The 21,167-nt window shown below is 39.9% G+C and overlaps 1 protein-coding gene across 13 annotated transcripts in view; it reads left to right on the top strand.

Moving 5' to 3' along the window:
* Lrrc7 (leucine rich repeat containing 7) overlaps nt 1–21,167 on the top strand; it is a 501,827-nt gene that overhangs the window by 398,506 nt on the left and 82,154 nt on the right. For 9 of the 13 annotated variants that reach the window (XM_063281182.1, XM_063281181.1, XM_063281189.1 and 6 more), the window contains 7 exons: nt 343–472; nt 1,685–1,800; nt 5,484–5,553; nt 7,525–7,624; nt 10,109–10,233; nt 11,942–12,190; nt 16,761–16,961. In XM_063281182.1, the coding sequence (XP_063137252.1) occupies nt 343–472; nt 1,685–1,800; nt 5,484–5,553; nt 7,525–7,624; nt 10,109–10,233; nt 11,942–12,190; nt 16,761–16,961 (991 nt within the window). The remainder of the gene's footprint in view (nt 1–342; nt 473–1,684; nt 1,801–5,483; nt 5,554–7,524; nt 7,625–10,108; nt 10,234–11,941; nt 12,191–16,760; nt 16,962–21,167) is intronic. The other 4 variants (XM_063281188.1, XM_063281185.1, XM_063281186.1 and 1 more) reach the window with 3 other exon arrangements.

The following is a 21,167-nucleotide window of genomic DNA, read 5'->3' as shown; positions in this document are numbered from 1 at the left end:
TAAAGGAGTCTAGTCTCTAAGGCACTTAGTAAAATCTGGAGCACTCACCCTTGCTTCTATCTTGCTCTCTGCCACCCTCACCTTCTGCCCCTCCAATTACAGGCACTCATTCCAAGCCTTCAGTTGTCAACGACACCTAAATTGTAAACAGTCTTTTGTATCATCCTGAGGGCTGCAGATAAATAACAAATGACGCCGTGCATGTGACAGTATTTGATCCTTTCCACTGTACTTACTAACTAGATGGATTTACACACTGTTCTGCCATCCTATTTTAGTAATATTTGGTAAACTTGCACATGTGGCTTTTAGGATATCTAACGCTGTGCTTTAACTTCTCAGCTTATCTTTATTAGAAGAATTCGACTGCAGTTGCAATGAGCTGGAGTCCCTCCCTCCCACCATTGGTTACCTGCACAGCCTGCGAACCTTAGCTGTGGACGAGAATTTCCTCCCAGAGTTGCCCAGAGAAGTGAGAAGCAAGCTCCTTTTTATCAATTAACTGTCAATGAATCTATTTTGAAATGAAATCCTAACAGGTGCAATCGCAGGATAGATTTATGAGCCGAAGTGTGAAAATATGTAGGCATGGCCTATCTGTTTATGTAGATGTATGCTAATTGCTGTTTGAGTGATGAACTCCATATGATGTATTGACTAAATTCTGTAAGTAAAGAATAGTAAAATATGTTAATCAATGCTAAGGGATGCAATTTTGGATCATTTGTTTACTTTACTCTTAAGAGTAGTTATACACAGCAGTCGGGCTAATTGCATCACTGTTTCGGAAGTGAAAGAGTAGGTTTTTATTATGTCTATGAGGCTTGATGTTTCTCGTAACCATTTCAGTTTCTGGGTACATGAAGAGATTCTTTTAATTTTATCTCCAAGCTAGATTTTATTTATTAATGTCCAGGAAAAAAGTAAAGTAAATTTTTAATCTAAAACTTTCCACTACAAATTTTCACAAGGATAAAAAGCTATGCCATTATTTTAGTATTTTAAACATCATTAGTAAAAATGGCAAGTACCACATAATGTGACATAAAATTAGGTTTCTGAGGAATTATCAAGAGTCTCATTGAATATGTGTGCTGTCTGGTTTTAAGCACAGGTAGGTTGGTGATCATGTAGAAAAACAACATGATTTATGAAAACCACGGGGCTACCAAATGTTTGAACATTTACATGATGAAGAAAGTCATTTCTAATATGTGAAGGAATGTAAGGCGGGTGCTACCATCATATCTAAAGGCACACACCACTGTAAAGAGCAATTTATAAAAACACAAGGCAATGAGCACACCATGTTACATATGCTAAGAGACATTAAAATGGTAAAGGAATCGCTAGGCTAACTGTGATGGCACACTCCTGCTATCCCAGAGCTCAGGGGACAGATGCAGAAGGATCACCTTGAGTTCAGGCCAGCCTGACAAGCACTGTGAGTCTTGGGTTAACATGGGCTACAGTGTGAGACATTGTCTGAGAGAGAGAGAGAGAGAGAGAGAGAGAGAGAGAGAGAGAGAGAGAGAGAGAGAGAACACTAAATTGTTTTGAACACTAGAGAAACTAATATGCAGTTACAGTACTTTTCTAAAATATTCTTTGGTTAATTTGCTCAAGAATTCTGTACAAGAGACGGTACAACTTTATAAATACTACTTCCTTTTGCCACCTGCAGATTGGAAGCTGTAAGAACGTCACCGTTATGTCTCTACGCTCCAATAAGCTAGAATTTCTTCCTGAAGAAATCGGGCAGATGCAGAGACTTCGAGTCTTAAATCTAAGTGATAATAGGTATGTAAATTATTTGATAAGAGTGAATTATGAAGCCAGATGTGGTGATGCAATCCTTTAATCACAATACCCAGGAGGCAGAAAAAGGTAGATCTCTGTGAGTTATAGGCCAACTCGGTCTGCCTAGTAACAGGTAAGAATATCTAGTCAACTTTGATTCAAAGCCACAGGTTAGCGCATTGCAGCAATGATAGATAGCATTTAGTCACACTTAGAGTAAGATGAACCAAAAAAGAATAAAAATCGTGTGAACCCTCTTCTTACAATGCATTATATTGGTAGGTGCTAGAAACAAAAATGAAACTACACTTCATAGAGCCCTCACAGAGACCCTCCCTCCATCCCCTCTCCCCTTCTTCTCTGAGAGGGTGGCCCTCTCCAGCATTTCTCAACCCTGAGCACATCAAGTATCTGCTACAGTAAGCACGTCCTCTGTCACTGAGGCCAGATAAGGCAGCCCTATTGGGGAAAAGATGCTATTGTCAGGCTACAGCTTTAGGGAGAACCTCCATTCCAGATGTTGGGGGTCCACAAAGACTGAGCTGCACAACTGCTACATATGTGCCAGGAGCCTCGTTCAAGCCTATAGGTGTTCTTTGGTTGTTGGCTCAGTCTCTTCGAGCTTCTAGGGGTCCAGGCTAATTGACTCTGTTGGTCCTTCTGTGGGGTTTCCCTCCCCTTTAGGGCTTTCGATCCTTCCCCCAATTCTTCTATAAATGCCCCCAACCTCCATTCAGTGTTTCGCTGTGAGTATAGGCTCTTGTCTGCGAGCATAAGAGTATCACTAGTAATGTCAGGGACTGGCTCTTGCCCATGGGATGTATTTCAGGTTGGGCTAGTAATTAGTTGGCCATTTCTTCAACCTCTGCTCCATCTTTGTCCCTACATTTTTTTTTAGACGGGACAAATTTGGGGTTGAAAGTTTTGTGAGTTGGCTGGTGTCCTTATCCGTCCACTGTTGGCTACAGGAAGTGGCCTCTTAATGTTCCATGTCACCACTGTTAGGCATATTAGTTAAGGTCACCCTCATTGATTCCTGGGAGCCTTCCTTGAGCCAGGTCTCTGGATTCCCCCTACCCCCAACCCCCAGCAGCTGCAGACTTCCATTCATTTTCCTGGCCCCCTGGGTCTTTCTCCTGTCTCTCCTCACAGCTGATAGAAGTATTGATAAGTTGGTTATCATAGCCTATCAAATCTAGTAGACTTCAGCACTTGCCATAGGTCAGACACATTTGTGGATGCTGAAGAAATATGAGTAAGACATCAGAGACTCACAAAGCCAGAAGTTAAAAAATACCTCATCAGGATAAAAAAGGATGTTAGTCTACTTATCCTGTAGTGTGGTAGCTGCAACACAACAAAATTAATATTTTCAGTTAATTAGTCAATTCATGAATCGAGCTCAGGGTGGAGGAGGTCAGTGAATAGTGAAATATGAGGCCAAAGTTAACATTGCCACAGAAAGCAAGGTGCTTAGAGAAAGCTTAAGTGAGAAGTGCTATAGTAAGTAGTGAATTATTGTACTTTTGTGTTTAAAATGTGACTTGTAGAGTTTGCCACTGTAGCTAGAAACAGTGACTGTTTGTTCTGTCAGCTACAAGGCCTTGGCCAATGCTCTTCTCACTCATCAAAGACTACAGGGAGAGTACTAAGCAACAAGATCCCTGCTCTCTGTCACATTTCTTTCTGTCCTACACCTTAGGACTGCACCATGATGACTCCTCAGGGACATGTATGAACATGATATGAACATTAGATGAGTTTTACTGATACAGCACTTGGTGGCACCTTTTTATTTAACTGTGTATAATATCAAAAACACTACCCCACCCCACAAATCTTACTTACAGTTTCTAGCTTAAGTGAATGTAAACAACTTGTATGGGTAACTTTGAAATTAAAGTTGTAATTCTGCCAGGAAAGAACTGCGATAGGAGTCAAGACCTCCTTTGTTTGCGTTCTTAGTTTTCTTTTACAGATGTTCACTAGTTCATAAGATTTAGACAGTCTCCCTAAGATCTCTCTACCTACTACAGACTCCTAATGTTCCCACTGGTGGCCAATCTCTTTTCGTATTTACTAAATTATTTTAAAGTGCCCAATTACTTTTAGACACAAATTAGCTCCTTACTAGTCAATTGTTACATTTTGGTGCTTCTTTTCTAAAAGCGTATTTGTCAGTTGGTGAATATACCAGCATATAAAAAACTTATGGAAATTTCATTGCACGCAATTTGTAGAATGTATATCTGGAGATGAGCCTGCCGAGGATGTCATGGTGAGCATGTCTGTGTTGCTGGCTCTACAGCTCAGAGGTGAAGGTGCTGGTCACGAAGTGGTTTGAAGACATCAAAAGCACACTGAAGTAGATGTTTCTTAGTTTGGGTCTCCACGGGCCGAAGCCACATTTTAACTGAAATGCTACAGCTGAGGCCAAACTTCACCTATCTCCAAAGTACAGTTTTCTAAGATTCCCCCTTGCAGTGTCTACTGTGCAGTGTACAAAGGAGAAAAGAAGATGGCAACATACTTTCCAGCCATCAGCATCACTTTGGAAATTCTGAAGTGATTTACATGTAAGAGATCATGGCCCTTGAACTTTGGGAACTACAGTTTTGTGAGGATGTCAGATGATAAACAAATAACCACAAAATTAGTCACATATAAAACCTGTGGAATGTTTTACGCAGGCAAGTGCACCCTGAGACTAGACTAAGTTAAGTAACTTAAGTGGGACTCAGGAAAACCTTTCTCATGAGAAAATGGCATTTCACTACTGAAGAGAGGCATGGCAGGAGGGGTTATGCTGAAGTTTCTCCTGTGTTGGTAGAGCATCATTGTGTACTCCGGCTATGAGGAAAAAAAAAAAACTACCAATGCTGGGGTGGAAGAATGTCTTTAGGGGCTTTAAGATTTTAGTTTTACTTTTCATTTATATGTGTATGCCAGTGGAAGCCACCTTGGTGAACATATTGGGTTTTTAATATTTTTGTGTGTGTGTGTGTGTGTGTGTGTGTGTGTGTGTGTGTGTGTAGAGGGAATTGTTTGTGCCACAGTATGAAGTGAGTTAAAAGCAGTTGTGAGCTTCCTTGTGTGAGTATTGAACTGAACTCATGTCCTAGGAGGAGCAACAAGTTCTCTTAACTGCTGAGCCATCTCTCTAGCCCCAGGGTGCACACAGGAGAGACCAACCATGAGAGCTAAGAGTATTTTTATGTTATCTAGAGACTTATTGGAAGCATCTGAAGGATTAGAAGGGTTTTTGTTGTTTGGGCCTGAGACATGGTGCAGAAGGTAAAAACACTTGCCTCCAATCCTGATGACCTGCGTTTAATCCTGAAGATCCAAGTGGTAGAAGGAGAGAAAAACTCCAGCTTGTCCTCTGACTTCCACATGCTCAAGTGCACACAAACACACACACACATGCACACACACAAACACAGACGAATGCACATGTACAGTGTACACACACACATGCACACACAATGTGCATATACACACATATACATGCACAAACTCACACACTAATATTTAAGGATGGTGATATTCATTCTATTAAGATTGTTTGAGCATACAGGAGAAAGGAATAAAGAGAGCAGTTAATGACACTATAGCATGGTTAGAGTTCCTAGAAATGGGCTTTGCTGTCTGCCTCTGCTATGAGATGTCTCTCATCTCTGCAGGTTGAAGAACTTGCCATTCTCCTTCACCAAACTCAAAGAGCTTGCAGCATTGTGGCTTTCTGATAATCAGGTAAAAATAAATAAGTGAATAAATAAATAACAACAACTTTTATGCCCTGATGTATTAGGCTCCTTAAATGTGTGCGTGATTGAAACTCTGGATTACTGAGTTGCAGTAGATACACTTGACAACAATTAGAAAGTATAGATTCTTTTTTTTAATTATTTTTTTTATTAACTTGAGTATTTCTTATATACATTTCGAGTGTTATTCCCTTTCCCAGTTTCCGGGCAAACATCCCCCTCCCCCCTCCCCTTTCTTATCGGTGTTCCCCTCCCCACCCTCCCCCCATTGTCCCCCTCCCCCCAACAGTCTAGTTCACTGGGGGTTCAGTCTTAGCAGGACCCAGGGCTTCCCCTTCCACTGGTGCTCTTACTAGGATATTCATTGCTACCTATGAGGTCAGAGTCCAGGGTCAGTCCATGTATAGTCTTTAGGTAGTGGCTTAGTCCCTGGAAGCTCTGGTTGCTTGGCATTGTTGTACATATGGTATAGATTCTTTATGCCTGCAGGAGAGATTTGTGCAAAGTCTCCCTCACATACTGCTGTAGGTGAAACAGTGTCATGATCTTCATGCTCCTCAAATACCTCAATTTAATACCTACTTCATTTTCAGAGATACAGCACACAATGGATGGTTTGTATGGCTTTTCAGATCTTAGCGGTATGCATGTCCTTAGAGGAAACACTTTAATTATAGCTCTGAAGGTAAAAAATGAAAAACCATTACCATAATCCCCACAAGAGGGAATTACTAGCCACTATCTTCCTTTTTCCTCACTATTTTCTAATTATAATCAACTTAATTCTAAAACTTTGTTCAAGACCTTTGCTGATATATTGATAGCTATCTTCAGTATTTTTGTGGTTATCTTAAATTCTTATATACTCAAGAAAATAGATTATAACAGAATCAGGGGTTGCATGTTAATGAATAATTTTATTAACTGAAAAGTAACAAAAAAAAACAGCAACACATATTTTTCCTCAAAAGCAGCTGTGGGTCATTTCAACAGAGTTTACTACCAATCATTTTTCATGTTCCTAAATCTTTGAAAATTCCCCTACCCCAAAACATGAATGGCCAAATAAAAACAATATGCCTTTGGTTTGAAATATCAATATTCCAGGGACATCAAGTATTTACTTAAGTTGTTTGGATACTTTTATTAAAAATTAAAATTGACTCCTATAAAATATACAGTGTAAGTATAAGAATGTTGGTATTTCTTCAGCTAGTCAAAGCCTTGCCTCTGTTTGCCATCCAAACTCTTATGTCCTCCTCCGCACTGGTCTATCCTATCCTTTCAGATAGTCATCTCCAGAATCTGTGAACTCTGCTGTTGGGACAGTAGCCTTACATCGTGAAAATCTCTTTATCACAAGTACTAATCTGGTGGGAGAATAACCAGAAAGTTACTGCTCCATTTAACTAAAATTGTGAGTTAATGTCTCTAGACAGTTTCATGAAGGTGTAATAGTACCTCAGAACACCTTGTGTCTTTCCTATTAAGTAGTATTTACACTATTCTTATGAAAATAAAACCTGAGTTCTAAAGGCCTTTAAAATGGTAGTTCTGATAGTAAATTAGTGATGGAGAATAAAATTCAACATAAATGTGCACAGCTTTTATCTATGTAGGGGACTTGCCTTGCTTAGTGTGAGCAGTGCTGGTAACACCTATCTGTCTAGATCACAACCCATGAAAAAGAATGCAAGCCCAGGGTCACATCAAACACTCACTCCACTGAAAAGTTTAACACTCTCTGGTCTCCTCAGAATTAGAACTGAAGTGCACAGCTGAACAGGTTTTAGTAAGCTTTGTAAAGAAGACAAAACATGAAAACCTTAAAATCCGGAATCTCAGCAACATCTATGGTGTCTCATCCGTTCATCTCTGAGAGACCAGAGTATTGGCCATTTCCTTTGTGTAAAATCCTGGCTAATTTCTTCATCTAATTGGTACTCATTGCTTCCAGTCCAAGGCCCTCATCCCTCTGCAAACAGAAGCCCATCCAGAAACCAAGCAAAGGGTACTGACCAACTACATGTTTCCCCAGCAGCCCCGTGGTGATGAAGGTAGGCTATCAACAGATACATTCTTTAATGTTTATGACGTTGTGGATAAAAAAGAATTTTTTAATTCTAATCTCTGTCCAGGAATCCTGGTTCACAGACAATAAAAGAAAACTCCATAGTGCCTCATCTGGGAGTTTGAGTCTTGGTGCTGTAATATTTTAAGCAAGATTCCAAAGACATGGCTCCTTCAGGAGCTAATTCAGTAAAGTGCTTGCTAAGCAAACATCAGAACCTACCTGAGTTCAGGCCATACTGTCAGTATAAAAATCCCAGCATGGTGACTCATAACCTGTAATCCCAAAGCTGAGGAGCAGAGACTGAAGGATGCCTTGTACTTGTTGACCAGCCAGCACAGCCTAATGGGTGAGCCCTCGGTCCCAAGTAAGAAATGCTTTCTCAAAAGTTAAGGTAGAGAGAAATGAGGAAGACACTTTCTGTTCATCTGTGACTTCCATTTGCATGTGCACACAAATGTACCTAAATGCACATAAGCACACAGACACACAAGCGCACACACACACACACACACACACACACACACACACACCACACCACACCACACCACACCAAAGAGAAAAGTCCTTATAACTCATGTGAGAGAAATGTCAGCACTCTCCAGCAACTTCTCCTTTAAAGGTTAGGCTACAGGGTATGGGACCTGGTCAAAAATGTTAAGCCCAACCACCAGCAGCAAAAAGACAGGCTTCAAAACAAAAGGACTGGCTGGGGAGAATATTCTCTTGTGGTCACATATTTCACAGCATATTGTAAGTACCAGTGCAGTGATTTTGGACCCCCTTCATGTGAGATAGTCCTAGGATGGGATTTATAATTATTACATTTTCATCTTTACATTGAGATTCCCTAAGCAATGACAGCAGCTATGATTAAAAGTTACTTTCTAAAGAATCTAAATCTGTTACAATAAACCTTCTAGCCTGTGATCACACTATTATACAAATCTTTAAAAAAGTTTGTCCTTTCCTGTTTGAAACAACATTGGCTGATATGTGTTCTCTGTAGTCATGCAAAGTCATGGTAAATCTTAGAACAATAAACCCACTTTAATACAGCCACAGATAAACCCACCCTGCCTGAGATGAACCTGTACAATGAACCATTTGCCTGTGTGTTCTCGTTTTCAAGAATAAGTTTAATAAATGGCTTTAGTCTCCGACATCCAGATAAGAAATGAATCATTGGGGAATATGTAAGGATACTTCTGACTTGCAGAAATAGGAAAAAGGAAGGCTGTCTTGAAATATAATTTTCACATCGACATAAACTGATCTTTTGATCTTATAAAAGAAAAGCCACAACGTTTTTGTGCCATAAAGAACCAAGAAAGGACTGTTCTCTTAACTTGGATTTATTTTCCTCTTCTTTACAACATGCCTGGTTTTCAAAATAATGCAAAGAAAAGATAAAAAGTAAGCCAGATGCGTAAAACATCCCTGAAAACCAATGTGTTGCCTAAAACCCTGGTTACTTCCTGGCTGTGAGGTCAGCAGTGGTGACCTGAGATAAAAATGCATTTGCCTTTGTTGTCTTGAATTTTCCATTTATTCTTCTACTGAGGACAGAAAGTGTGGTGTAATAATTAAAAAATAACATTTGAACTTAAACCCAGCCAGTCAACTTCTGTCTGTTGAAAAAGAAAACTGTAAATGAATTTTAAGAATCCTGTAAAACAAAAATATGACAGAGAAATTCTTTGGGAAAGGATTTAGCCTCAACTAAGCTTGTCCCAGGGTTTTCGTGCAATTTTCACTATTGTGTTACAAAGCAGATTTTAGCATTAGACAACATTTTGATGTAAATTGGGGATTTATAAATCTTCCCTGCTTATTTGAAGTACATTCAAATTAAATGAAACCATAGCGTTAAAACTGAATTGTTCCTTACCTTTAAAATGAGATTACTCCAATCATACACACTTCCTACATCCACCCAAAGAACCAACAAGGAAGTCAGATTACTGGACACTTTACTGAAAAGTCATTGCTATGTGGCATCTTGCTTTGTTTTGGTTTCAATGTGACTCAGGCTCTGCAGCCACCACAACCTAAAGTAGGACCCAAAACCTGAGAGCCCCTAGGGCAGAATTCGAATTTTTCGTAACAAGGATGATGTTAGTATGACTCCACTGCTGTGAAAAATCCAGAGACCTGAACAGGCCAACCTATCTCTGTGCTGCTACTGTTAGCCTAGGGGAGCCTATTCTTACCCTAGGAAACTTCCCAATCCCTCATGACTGACAATAAAATGCACAAGACCACATAAGAAACGTGAAAAGGAATTTTCTACTCTCCCCTTCCTGTCTTTCCGTTCTCTCCTCCTTTCTCAATAATTTCTTTCCCGTGTCCTTTTAAATGTATTTATTGTAATCATTGGTGGTGCTTGCTGTCTCTTTTTTCATAATATATTAAATTTATTAAATACATTGTGTATAAAAGAAAAGCATTAATACTTTGGACTCCATAGATTTCCAGTCAGACAGCGACAGCTTCAACCCCACCCTGTGGGAGGAGCAGAGACAACAGCGCATGACTGTTGCCTTTGAATTTGAGGATAAAAAAGAAGATGACGAAAGTGCTGGGAAAGTTAAGGTGAACTTTTGGCCTTTGTTTCTTTGTTATTGTTTTTATCTATCCACTGTTACTTCTCAGATAGAGGAAGGATACACTGAGTGACCTCTCTGGAAGGTGACAGTCATCCCTGTTTTCATGAACACGCCCAATGTAGAGGGCCAGTTGTTGGGCAACATTGGTGTGATTCAGAATGATGTGAATGTCCTGGTTCTGACTGAGCAAGTCCGATTTACACTTCCCCCTACACACACCCTCCGGTATCATAATATGAGAGAGATTCAAGCTGAAAGTGGAAGAAAGATCACCTACGTCCTCGTTCAACGATAACACTTCGCAATGATTCTTTCCTTCACTGGGCCACGCTTCTCGCAGACAGTACCAGGCGCGCCTGTGGAAGTCAGATGAGTCTGTGGAAGACAGGCCAATCGGCATGCTAAAGTTGCACCCCTAAAGCCTTCTATATGGCTGGGGTTTCATTAACACTTAATTCCCATGTTATGTCATGATGGCATCTTGAATCTCTCGTTAATTTTTTTTGCACCTTTTTAAAACCGTCACGAATACTAACAGCTTTCACTCATAGTGACTAATGGCCTAAGTAACTATGTATGTATCTTATTAATAAGTCAAGAGTGTGTGATGTGTTCCACGTTCCCGCCTTACATTTTCTGTTTTCTTAAACCATTATTCATGATGACTGTGTCATCATGGGAAACTCAAAATGGAGTCACAAATCCAAAATGGCAGACTTACATTTAAAATTTTCAGTTGAAAAGACATTTATGGATGATTAGTTATTGCTCTCTTTTAACCATAGACACATATTTTTAAACTTGTGAAGTCTTAGAAGACAATTATGCTAAACTGGACAGTTCTCCCTTTCAATGATTTTCTGTTAAATCAAAATCCGGTGAGTGATGCATTCTGTGCTGGATTCTTGATTACATTTTTATATTTCAATGAATTTTCAAAAATAACTACATGCTTCCTCTTAAAACTACATAATCAAGGATCCAAAAGAAAATACCTTTAATATGCTCTATAGATGTGTTGATCAGAACACGAGGTACAGAAATGGAGACGATAATTGGAGACGATAATTCCAAGCCCCTGTTTGTGTGCTCTGTGACTGGTTTCTCTATGCTCATAATGGGTCCATATGCTTCAGAGTGGTTTGTTTCTTCTCTGCATTTATTTACATTCACTTTTATTTGCATTTTGGTGAAACACTATGTTTTTCCAAAATCTCAAACTACTTGGCTTTGACTAATTTGGCTGTTCCTGATGCCATTGGCTATCAGACAAATTAGAGAAACACTTGTAGGCACATCATCGTGGGAAGATGATGAATGGAACACCCTAGATCTTAACAGCTCATGATCTTCTGGTTCATTACATGTACATTAAAATTAGCACCATTTTAATTTCAATTGACCTGAAATTTAAAAGGAACCATGGGCCTATGCCATCAGCTTTCAATGGGACTAAAGTATAAAGCCCTGCGTGCAGTGTGTACAGTGCGTGTGAATGCTGCATTGTGGGAGAAGGTGGCCACCATGGCTTCATGTTATGCTGTTTTATTACATGGAAGTAAAATTTATTGTTTTAAATGCATTGCCCAGAATGAAAGGGGAAAAAAACTATTCAAGGGTAGGAAATGATCAAGCAAACGTGTTGCTGCAGTGCTCCTGTTTCTCCCAGAAAATGGAGATTCCTTCTCCCACAGGCTCTCTCCTGCCAAGCCCCCTGGGACAGGGGCCAGCGTGGGATTACTCTCCAACCTGCCAGGCTGTCTGGCGATTGCTGCACACCATGGGCCAGGTGTGATCAGCAGATCCAAGATATGCCCGTCCCCCAGAGTGACCCCCAGCTGGCATGGGGTTGTATAAGTGGCCTCCAGCAGGAGAGGAGCATGTGTGCTCCATTACCAGTGGCAGCCCAATCCACCACTCTTCCCTCTCTAAGTGGCAGACAGGTAGGCCTAGGTGTGTGGGGTAGGAGAAGCCCAGTAGAGGCTCCCTGGAACAGTGCTTTATGGGGTATGTGCTGCATGGTTAAGGGTGAAAACTGCTGATGGCACAGCACACTTCAGATCGCCAGTGTCTGAATACAATTTATCTTTAGATTATGGACATTGGTAAAAGGTGGGGAGGCCTGAGTCAGAGGGCGGGGAACGTCAACGTAAGGTGCCTTTTCGTGGGGTATCTGGCATGGCTTTAAAGTTGGGGCTTCGCTTGTATTTGTTCTCCTTGGCTCTTTCTTTTAACTTGCGGGATACTGCGAGCTGTGAGAATGCTGACCAGACTTTGGAAGTGATTAGAATTGTCCTCCTGTGAACATGCACGCTTCTCGGGGTTAGCTTGAGGAGAGTAGATAAAAATCTGACTCAAAAATGCCAGAAGTTGAAACTGAGATTTGCTGGGAATGGACTCTGAGCAGAGACTTCTGTTCACGGGCAGCACTTTCCCTTAATTTGAAGATGCAAATTATATTAATTCCTGTAAGAGAAGATAGGGTTGGGAGGTATGACAGGGAAGAGTTTCCTTTCCCAGAGATGGGGGCTTAAGAGGGTAATTCATAGGAGGAAAAACACGAACAAACACTGTGCTTTTGTAAATGTTACCACCCACATGTAATGGACTAGATTCTCATTCTATGTCTTATATTCTTTCCACAATATAAGACAAGCTGAGAATGCACCTTCCTGACTAAAACTGCCCCGTTTCCTTTTTCTGTAGAATTAATTTCCATTAATTTCTAGAATAAGATGATATTTAATAATCATGACTGCAAAACTCTATTGTTTCTCTTACTGGAATTTACAATCAAATTCAAATTCGATGATTATGTATATTATATTATGTTGTATAATATAATATGTGAGAAACAGTTCTGTCTGAATCCAATACACCATTTCTGAATGCCCACACTATTATAAACAATTCTTTCTTTACTGAATTTTCAAGGTCTTCAATGCCTTGAGACAGCTATTTGTACCTAAAGTACTATATTTAGATGCTAAGAGTCTTGTGAAGCATTTTGCCTCCCGAAATTAAAATATATACATATATATATATATTTTAGTAAAAGTCTTGCATTTTAATGCAATGTATGTGTGACATGAGCAAATACTTTATAGTGAGTGAAAATTTAACACTACCTCAGAATGAATTTTGGAGATTTGCCCACCTCTGTGTATCAGAAGTTCACTATGTTTTATATCATATTAGGATGGAGAATGTTTCTAGCCCAGGTGTTTTTAAATAAAGAAACCGATTTTAGATGTGGATTCGCTGAATTAGTAATATAATCCTTTCTGACCGCGTTGGTCCACTTCTGAAGTACTGCATGCAGGAACTGAGAGGAAGAAAAGATATAAATATGTCTGCACAGAACCTAAAACAGAATTGAGTTATAAAACAGTTTCACATTAAAAGAAGTGAAATTAGAATTACTTACCTTTATTTCTAATTACCTTACTATTTAGCAGTAAAGTTTACATCTTGGTTTTATAGCACCCTTTCCACAAGGTACACAATTTTGTGTCATGCTATACCAGAGATTAGCTCTAAACTAAGCAACAGTGGTGTGATACAAACCTTAGAATCCATGTTAAGCTTTAACATGACCTCAGAGAAGTTAAACTCTCTCAGCCCCAATATACCTTTTGCAAAGTGACAACAGCTACTATATAAAATTTGAATGTACAGTTACAAATTAATAACATCCTATAATTTGCTATATTTGTAATCTGATATGTAGTAATATGATAATTTGTATTTAAACCGATAGGAATAGTTATAAACCTTGTTGCATATCATGTTGTTAACTAGCATTAAATTAAATATCTCTATAAAACACTCACCACAATGCCCGGAACACAGTGAATACCAAACAACTGCCTCTCGTACAACCTGAAGGAAAGACTCGGCATGTAGCTAGACATGTGGGTCATAGTCTAAATTAACAAAGGAACCCAGAGTTTTTTAATAAATGAGTAAAATATTATATAAAAGATAATATCAATCTGTGTGTGGTCATGTGTACCTGTAATCCAGTTAATCAGGAGGCTCAGGCAGGAGGATTGAGAATTCATGCTAACCTGGGTGACAAACTGAGACCTCTGCACAAATGTAATACATTTTTCAGGTACCTTCATATTTAAGTTCTGCAAGTGCACGGGGAAGGTGTTAGATTTCTGTCGTCCATAAGTAGAAACCACAGATTAGAGGATATTGGCTACTTAGAGGTAGATCTATGGCTTGAATTTGTACTTCATGACCCCAAGTCTGTGAGAAGAATAGGGATTGAAGGCAAAGTGTTTTTTTTAAATAAAACAAATTCAGATTTAATGATCCTAACGATTCCCAAATTTGGGAAAGAGCCACTGTAAGGAAAAAATATAAAGTGATCCACATAAATAAGTAATTAAATAGCGTGTAAATATTTCCACAGCAGTAAAACAACCAAATATATTCTGATGATGTGAGCAAAATACTGTATCAGCTGCTTTAGAAATGACCAGAAGCGGGGACTAGAGAGATGGCTCAGTGGTTAAGAGCGCTGACTGCTCTTCCACAGGTCCTGAGTTCAATTCCCAGCAACCACATGGTGGCTCACAACCATCTATAATGGGATCCAATGCCCTCATCTGGTGTGTCTGAAGAGAGCGAGAGTGTACTCACATAAAATAAATAAATAAATCTTAAGAGAGAAAGAAAGAAAGAAAGAAAGAAAGAAAGAAAGAAAGAAAGAAAGAAAGAACCAGAAGCATCCTCAACACAGCTGTTACAATGACTGTGGATCACATAGGGTGGAGAAGTATAGAACTCAGGAAGAATAGCAAGGGTACATGTCTCTACATCAGATCAGAAGATCATGTTACTACTGAGAACATCTGAGTTGTAGAGAATTTTCATTTAGTACCTCACTTGAGGTTCTTTTCCACAATCTACCACTGGCTATTGGCAAGACAAACAATCCGTTCTACAATTCGTACTTCATAGAGTGTAGATTTGCAATTTTTTTTGAACTTTTAGATCCTTGGCATTAAATACTTTTTAACAAATTCAACACTGTAGCTTAAAGATAGATATAATTCCAAACTTGGTTTTCTAACATGGAGTTAAAGCAGATCCATGCGTACATACACCCTAGTGTGTTCTGCCTAGCACGGGCATCATTGTTTTATGTCTACTGAAGAATACACAGTAAATTAACCTTCTGGAACATATCAGTAGTAAACTATAACAACTCACCTTTTCCTACAAAACCTACCATTTTCTTTGGTTTTTATAGCCTTAATTCTATTTATTTATTCATTTATTCTCATTTATTTTAGAGCATAAAAATAAGTATGTTGCCCTATTTAACAAAAAAAAACAGTTTTTCTCTGCCTTCTGAATAGAAAATAATTCTATGCTTTTAATATCAAAAGAAATTACATAGTAACACCCAATCCCTGTGTCTGATGAGGATAACAAGCCACAGTGAATCCTAAGAGTAACACCGTTGGTGAACTTGCTAAAATAGCAGATTAGCAAAAGTGTTTGAGTCCTTCATATTCTCCAGCCTCTCCTCATGCCATGGACCAGGTGGGGAGTCCCTCCTGGCTGCTTTCCTCTGTTCCCACCCTCCAGCCTCACACACATGCTCTCCACAAACACATACCACATACCATTTTTAAAAAGTTGATTCTGCTCAGATTCAAAATAACATACCGTTGGCACAAGTCAAGCTGGGTACACCTATCGCTTCAGTCAGCATGAACAACTTGTACTAATTCTCTTTTAAATAAATACATTGTAATGAGTCCTTTCATAGTAGAATATTCTACATGAACAAAATCCATACTAAGCAGAGTTCTTAAAAGTTAGATTAACACCTGCAAATGAATTATGAATTTAAAGGTGGAAAAAAAATCTGGATAGTATCAGCCAAAATTTACCTAAAACATTAGGAAACAGAGACATTTTTATTTCTCATTATATAAAGTACTACTTAAGAAGGATATGGTTTTTTTAGTTCATAAAATAAATCTGCAAGTCACCCCAAAGATTTTTGGGAAGTATTTTAAAAAGCCACCTTACCTTTTAACACTGTATGCTAGTTATAAATTTATGCTAACACCTGTTTGGCTTTGTCAATGCCTAACTCCACTTGTAAATCTTCTGAGATCTCCTCCCAATACCTGCACTGAACTCCAAAGACTTTCCAACTATGAAAGCTATTAAATTTTAAAATTATTAAATACCAAAGGTGGGAAACTTCTAAGTAATTCAGCTGATAATATATTGATTCTACTTTTTAACATTAGCAGTCCATCCCTTAAGAGTTTAATGTGCTGCTATTTCACTCATGAAAAGATAGGATATAATCCAAAAAAAGCATCAAGCCCGACTCCTCCCAGCAATAGGAGTTCCCTGGGAAGCTCAACACTCACTGTATTGCATTTGCTTTTCATGATGCTTGTACCACGGAGTAGCTTGGTGAACATGCTTGCTGAAAGTCATTTTTATGTTAAATTTCTCTTTATAAACTTCTAGGTTGAAATAAACCTAAAACGATATCCAACTCCTTACCCGGAGGATTTAAAGAACATGGTAAAATCTGTTCAAAATCTGGTGGGTAAGCCAAGCCATGGAGTGCGCGTTGAGAACGCAAACCCAACAGCTAACACGGAGCAAACTGTGAAAGAAAAGTTTGAACACAAGTGGCCGGTGGCCCCAAAGGAGATTACAGTGGAGGTATTTGGAGGTTATTGGTAATTGCCGGTGTGGTTTGACTCTTAGACTTCTGCACCTTGATGTTTCTTCTGAGTAGATTGCTTTAATAAGCAAATTACACATTATTTCTTAAATAAAAAAACGACTCCTTTTTGAGATAGGACGGTTGCATCTAGTAAATCAAAGATGGCTCCCCTTCCCCCATAGCCAAAATCATTACTGTATCTTTAATACATGCAGTGGCTCATCAGCTACCCAGGCTAGCCCGTAATATGCTACACCCATGAAAATATTGGCTACCCAAAATTTATCTGACCATTTCCTGGGAAAGCTAATGGGGCATTTTTATTCAAATTATCACAGTAAAATCCCTACTAAGTTTAACATGAGATTTTTTTTAATGTTTTTGTATTTGAGTTTCAGTCTCAAAGAAAGAGAGAGAGAGAGAGAGAGAGAGAGGAAAGAAAGAGAGAAAGAAAGAAAGAAAGAAAGAAAGAAAGAAAGAAAGAAAGAAAGAGAGAAAGAAAGAGAGAAAGAAAGAATGAAAGCCCACAAACATTAACCAGGATTAGGAACAAGTAAAACCCAGGCTTGTGGGAACTGACCATGAAAGGCTTGCTGCCTACGCTTGGAAATAAGCTAGAATTTCAGTCTTACTGATTCGTGTAGTCTGAAAAGAATTCAACTACATTGCGCCACCTCTGCTGTCTCATCAACTCTTCAACTAATTAGTTGCATCTTCTACTTTCACTAGAAGCACAATTGGAGTGAGCATGTGTAGTCCATATTACTTCTCTAAAACCAAAATTGACAAAAACTCTTTTACAAATCTGCATTTCAAATAATCAGTTTGTGGCATTTCGAACACCAACAATATCTGTCGCACTGTGCTGAACACTGTGAGAGGACAAAATAAATGAAACCGTGTCCCAGGGTCCCAGGTGATACAAAGCTAAGCTGGAAAAAACACATGAAGTGATCCCAGGATCTCTTGTTCTAAATTGGGGCGGAAACATGTACTAAAGATGGAATAACTAAAACGTAGGAACCGGCGGGGAGGACGTTTCACACAGGGAGAAGACCTTGAGCAAAAACAGCCATAGTCACTTGGGAGGCTGAATAGGAGAATGGCTGGAAGTTCAAGTCCAGCCTGGGATACAGAGTGGGACCCTATTGTAGAAAGAAAACAAAAAATAGACTGCAGACTGAAAGAGAAGCACACTTTCGCATCTACAGGAGTAAAACCAGAGGCCTTAGAGGATAAAGTAAATCTTCAGCTTAGTACTTCTTTCCTTTGCCTTATAAGCATCGCTGTGCTCTTTTTTTCCCCATAATACCCACACACATCAAAGCAAAATCACAGTCTTCCATCTAAGATATTAGAATAGTATGAGTAGGAGAGAAAACAGTATTTAGCAGGAGCACACTACTCTCTCTCTCTCTCTCTCTCTCTCTCTCTCTCTCTCTCTCTCTCTCTCTCCTCTCTCCTCTCTCCTCTCTTCTCTCTCTCCTCTCTCTCTCTCTCCTCTCTCCCCCCTCTCTCTCTCCTCTCTCCTTTCTCTCTCTCCTCTCTCTCCTCTCTCTCTCCTCTCTCCTCTCTCTCCTCTCTCTCTCCTCTCTCCTTTCTTCTCTCTCCTCTCTTCTCTCTCTCCTCTCTCCTCTCTTCTCTCTCTCCTCTCTCCTCTCTTCTCTCTCCTCTCTTCTCTCTCTCTCCTCTCTCCTCTCTCTCTCCTCTCTCCTCTCTCTCTCCTCTCTCCTCTCTCTCCTCTCTCTTCTCTCTCTCTCCTCTCTCTCCTCTCTCTCCTCTCTCCTCTCTCTCTCCTCTCTCTCTCCTCTCTCTCTCTCCTCTCTCTCTCTCCTCTCTCTCTCCCTCTCTCCCTCTCCTCTCTCTCTCCTCTCTCCTCTCTTCTCTCTCTCCTCTCTCCTCTCTTCTCTCTCTCCTCTCTCCTCTCTTCTCTCTCCTCTCTTCTCTCTCTCTCCTCTCTCCTCTCTCCTCTCTCTCTCCTCTCTCCTCTCTCTCCTCTCTCTCTCTCTCTCTCTCCTCTCTCTCCTCTCTCTCCTCTCTCCTCTCTCTCTCCTCTCTCTCTCCTCTCTCTCTCCTCTCTCTCTCTCCTCTCTCTCTCCTCTCTCCCTCTCCTCTCTCTCTCCTCTCTCCTCTCTTCTCTCTCTCCTCTCCTCTCTCTCTCCTCTCTCTCTCCTCTCTCTCTCCTCTCTCTCTCCTCTCTCTTCTCTCCTCTCTTCTCTCTCTCTTCTCTCTCTCCCTCTCCTCTCTCCTCTCTTCTCTCTCTCTCCTCTCTCCTCTCTCTTCTCTCTCTCCTCTCTCTTCTCTCTCTCCTCTCTCTTCTCTCTCTCCTCTCTCTCTCCTCTCTCTCTCCTCTCTCCTCTCTTCTCTCTTCTCTCTCTCCTCTCTCTCCTCTCTCTCTCCTCTCTCTCTCTCTCCTCTCTCCTCTCTTCTCTCTCTCTCTTCTCTCCTCTCTTCTCTCTCTCCTCTCTCTCCTCTTTCTCCTCTCTCTCTCCCCTCTCTCTTCTCTCTCCCTCCTCTCTCTCCTCTCTCTCCCTCCTCTCTCCTCTCTCTCCCTCCTCTCTCCTCTCTCCTCTCTTCTCTCTCTCTCCTCTCTTCTCTCTCTCTCCTCTCTCTCCTCTCTCTCTCCTCTCTCCTCTCTCCTCTCTCCTCTCTCCTCTCTTCTCTCTCCTCTCTCCTCTCTCTCTCCTCTCTCTCTCTCCTCTGTCTTCTCTCTCTCCTCTCTCTCCCCTCTCTCTCCTCCTCTCTTTCTCTCTCTCTCTCTCTCTCTCTCTCTCTCTCTCTCTCTCTCTCTCTCTCTGTATTTAAACTTCATGGAATCACACTCAACGCCCTTGGTAGCATTGTGGTTATGGAAACCTAACCCTGAGCAAATTTTCTACAAATATAAGGACATTTATAATTGCTCAATTTCAGAACTTTGGATAGGTTTTTTAAAAAAGCAAGAAAAATATCTGTGATCATAATTTAATAATAACCCATGGTAGGTAACATTAGTTTAAGTCTCCCATGAACATGCCAAAAATCATACACCCCAAAAAAATTAAATTTTACATTTCTTCCCCAAACTTGTTCCCACTTCTGCCCCAACCTTAATGTTGGTTTCACAACATTATCTACCGTTATGTATCTTTGAGGCTAAAATGGGGGTAATAACTTCTTCTTTCTCTTCATTCCTTATCCCTTCCAAAAAGTTACTCAAATCTTCACTTTTCCAGCTGTCTCCTCAAATCCAAAATCCTGTCAGCATTGCTACAAAAGCCATTGTCTTTTTGCTTTACTTTGTCCCCAGCCTTCTTGTTGCCTTGGCAACACTTTTCCTAAAAAGAGTGCCAACCTAATCGTTTCCTTGGCAATAGCTTCTTACTGCTGGGGGGAAAGTCTGAGGTTCTTCATTAGCTAGGGAAGCTACAGTGGAAGCGGACTCCCAATTTCACATCTCCTGTGTGATCTGCCACATCCCTTTCTCCATTTGCAGATGTGATCTCTGTAAAAAGAAATTCCGACGGAGATTTCAATACTTTTTCTGAAATCAAGACTGTATCTTCTCATCCTTTCATCGCCCTCTTAAATATAGCCAAATTAAGGGCCACGCTTCATTTTATTCAGTGTCCTGATTTAATTAGTATGGATAACCAAGTATGTTATTAATTATGAAGACTGCATTTATTGTGCATTTTGCAAATGTATATATTTTGCATTTTTTATTCGGGGTTTCAATGTTTTTATATTAGCCAAAACTGGTTACAAATTCAAAACTTTCCTGCTTCTGCCTCCCGAGGACCGTGACTGCAAGCTTGTACCACTTTGTCAGTAGTATGTGTAGACTGTGTAATAGAGAATTACACACTTCTTGATAGATTCAGCCAGGTGGTTAAACATCTTAACTAAGGTAGAAAAAATGAAGAATTGAGGTAAGCAAGACTGAAAAAGGTAAATTGGGAAGACAATACAAAGTAACTAGTGTAATGGTGTACTTGGGGGTGGGGGAAGGGGAATGAGGAATTGAAAATCATCTTTGCCTAACAGTAAGTTCAAGGCTAACCTGGGATACATGAGATCCTATCTCAAAAAGGCAAAACAAAATAAAATTCATTTCATAAGCAGCCAAGTGATTGAAAGAAAAAGCCAGCCCCAGCTGACCTTTTCCATACCCAAGACTTTCTTCACAGTCATACTAGTTAAAGAACAGAGCCAGGACAGCC

This window comes from Rattus norvegicus, chromosome 2 (assembly GCF_036323735.1).
Source record: "Rattus norvegicus strain BN/NHsdMcwi chromosome 2, GRCr8, whole genome shotgun sequence".
Classification (NCBI taxonomy): domain Eukaryota; kingdom Metazoa; phylum Chordata; class Mammalia; order Rodentia; family Muridae; genus Rattus; species Rattus norvegicus.
The sequence above is the reverse complement of the archived record's forward strand: the minus strand, read 5'-3'. Positions and strand labels throughout refer to the sequence as shown.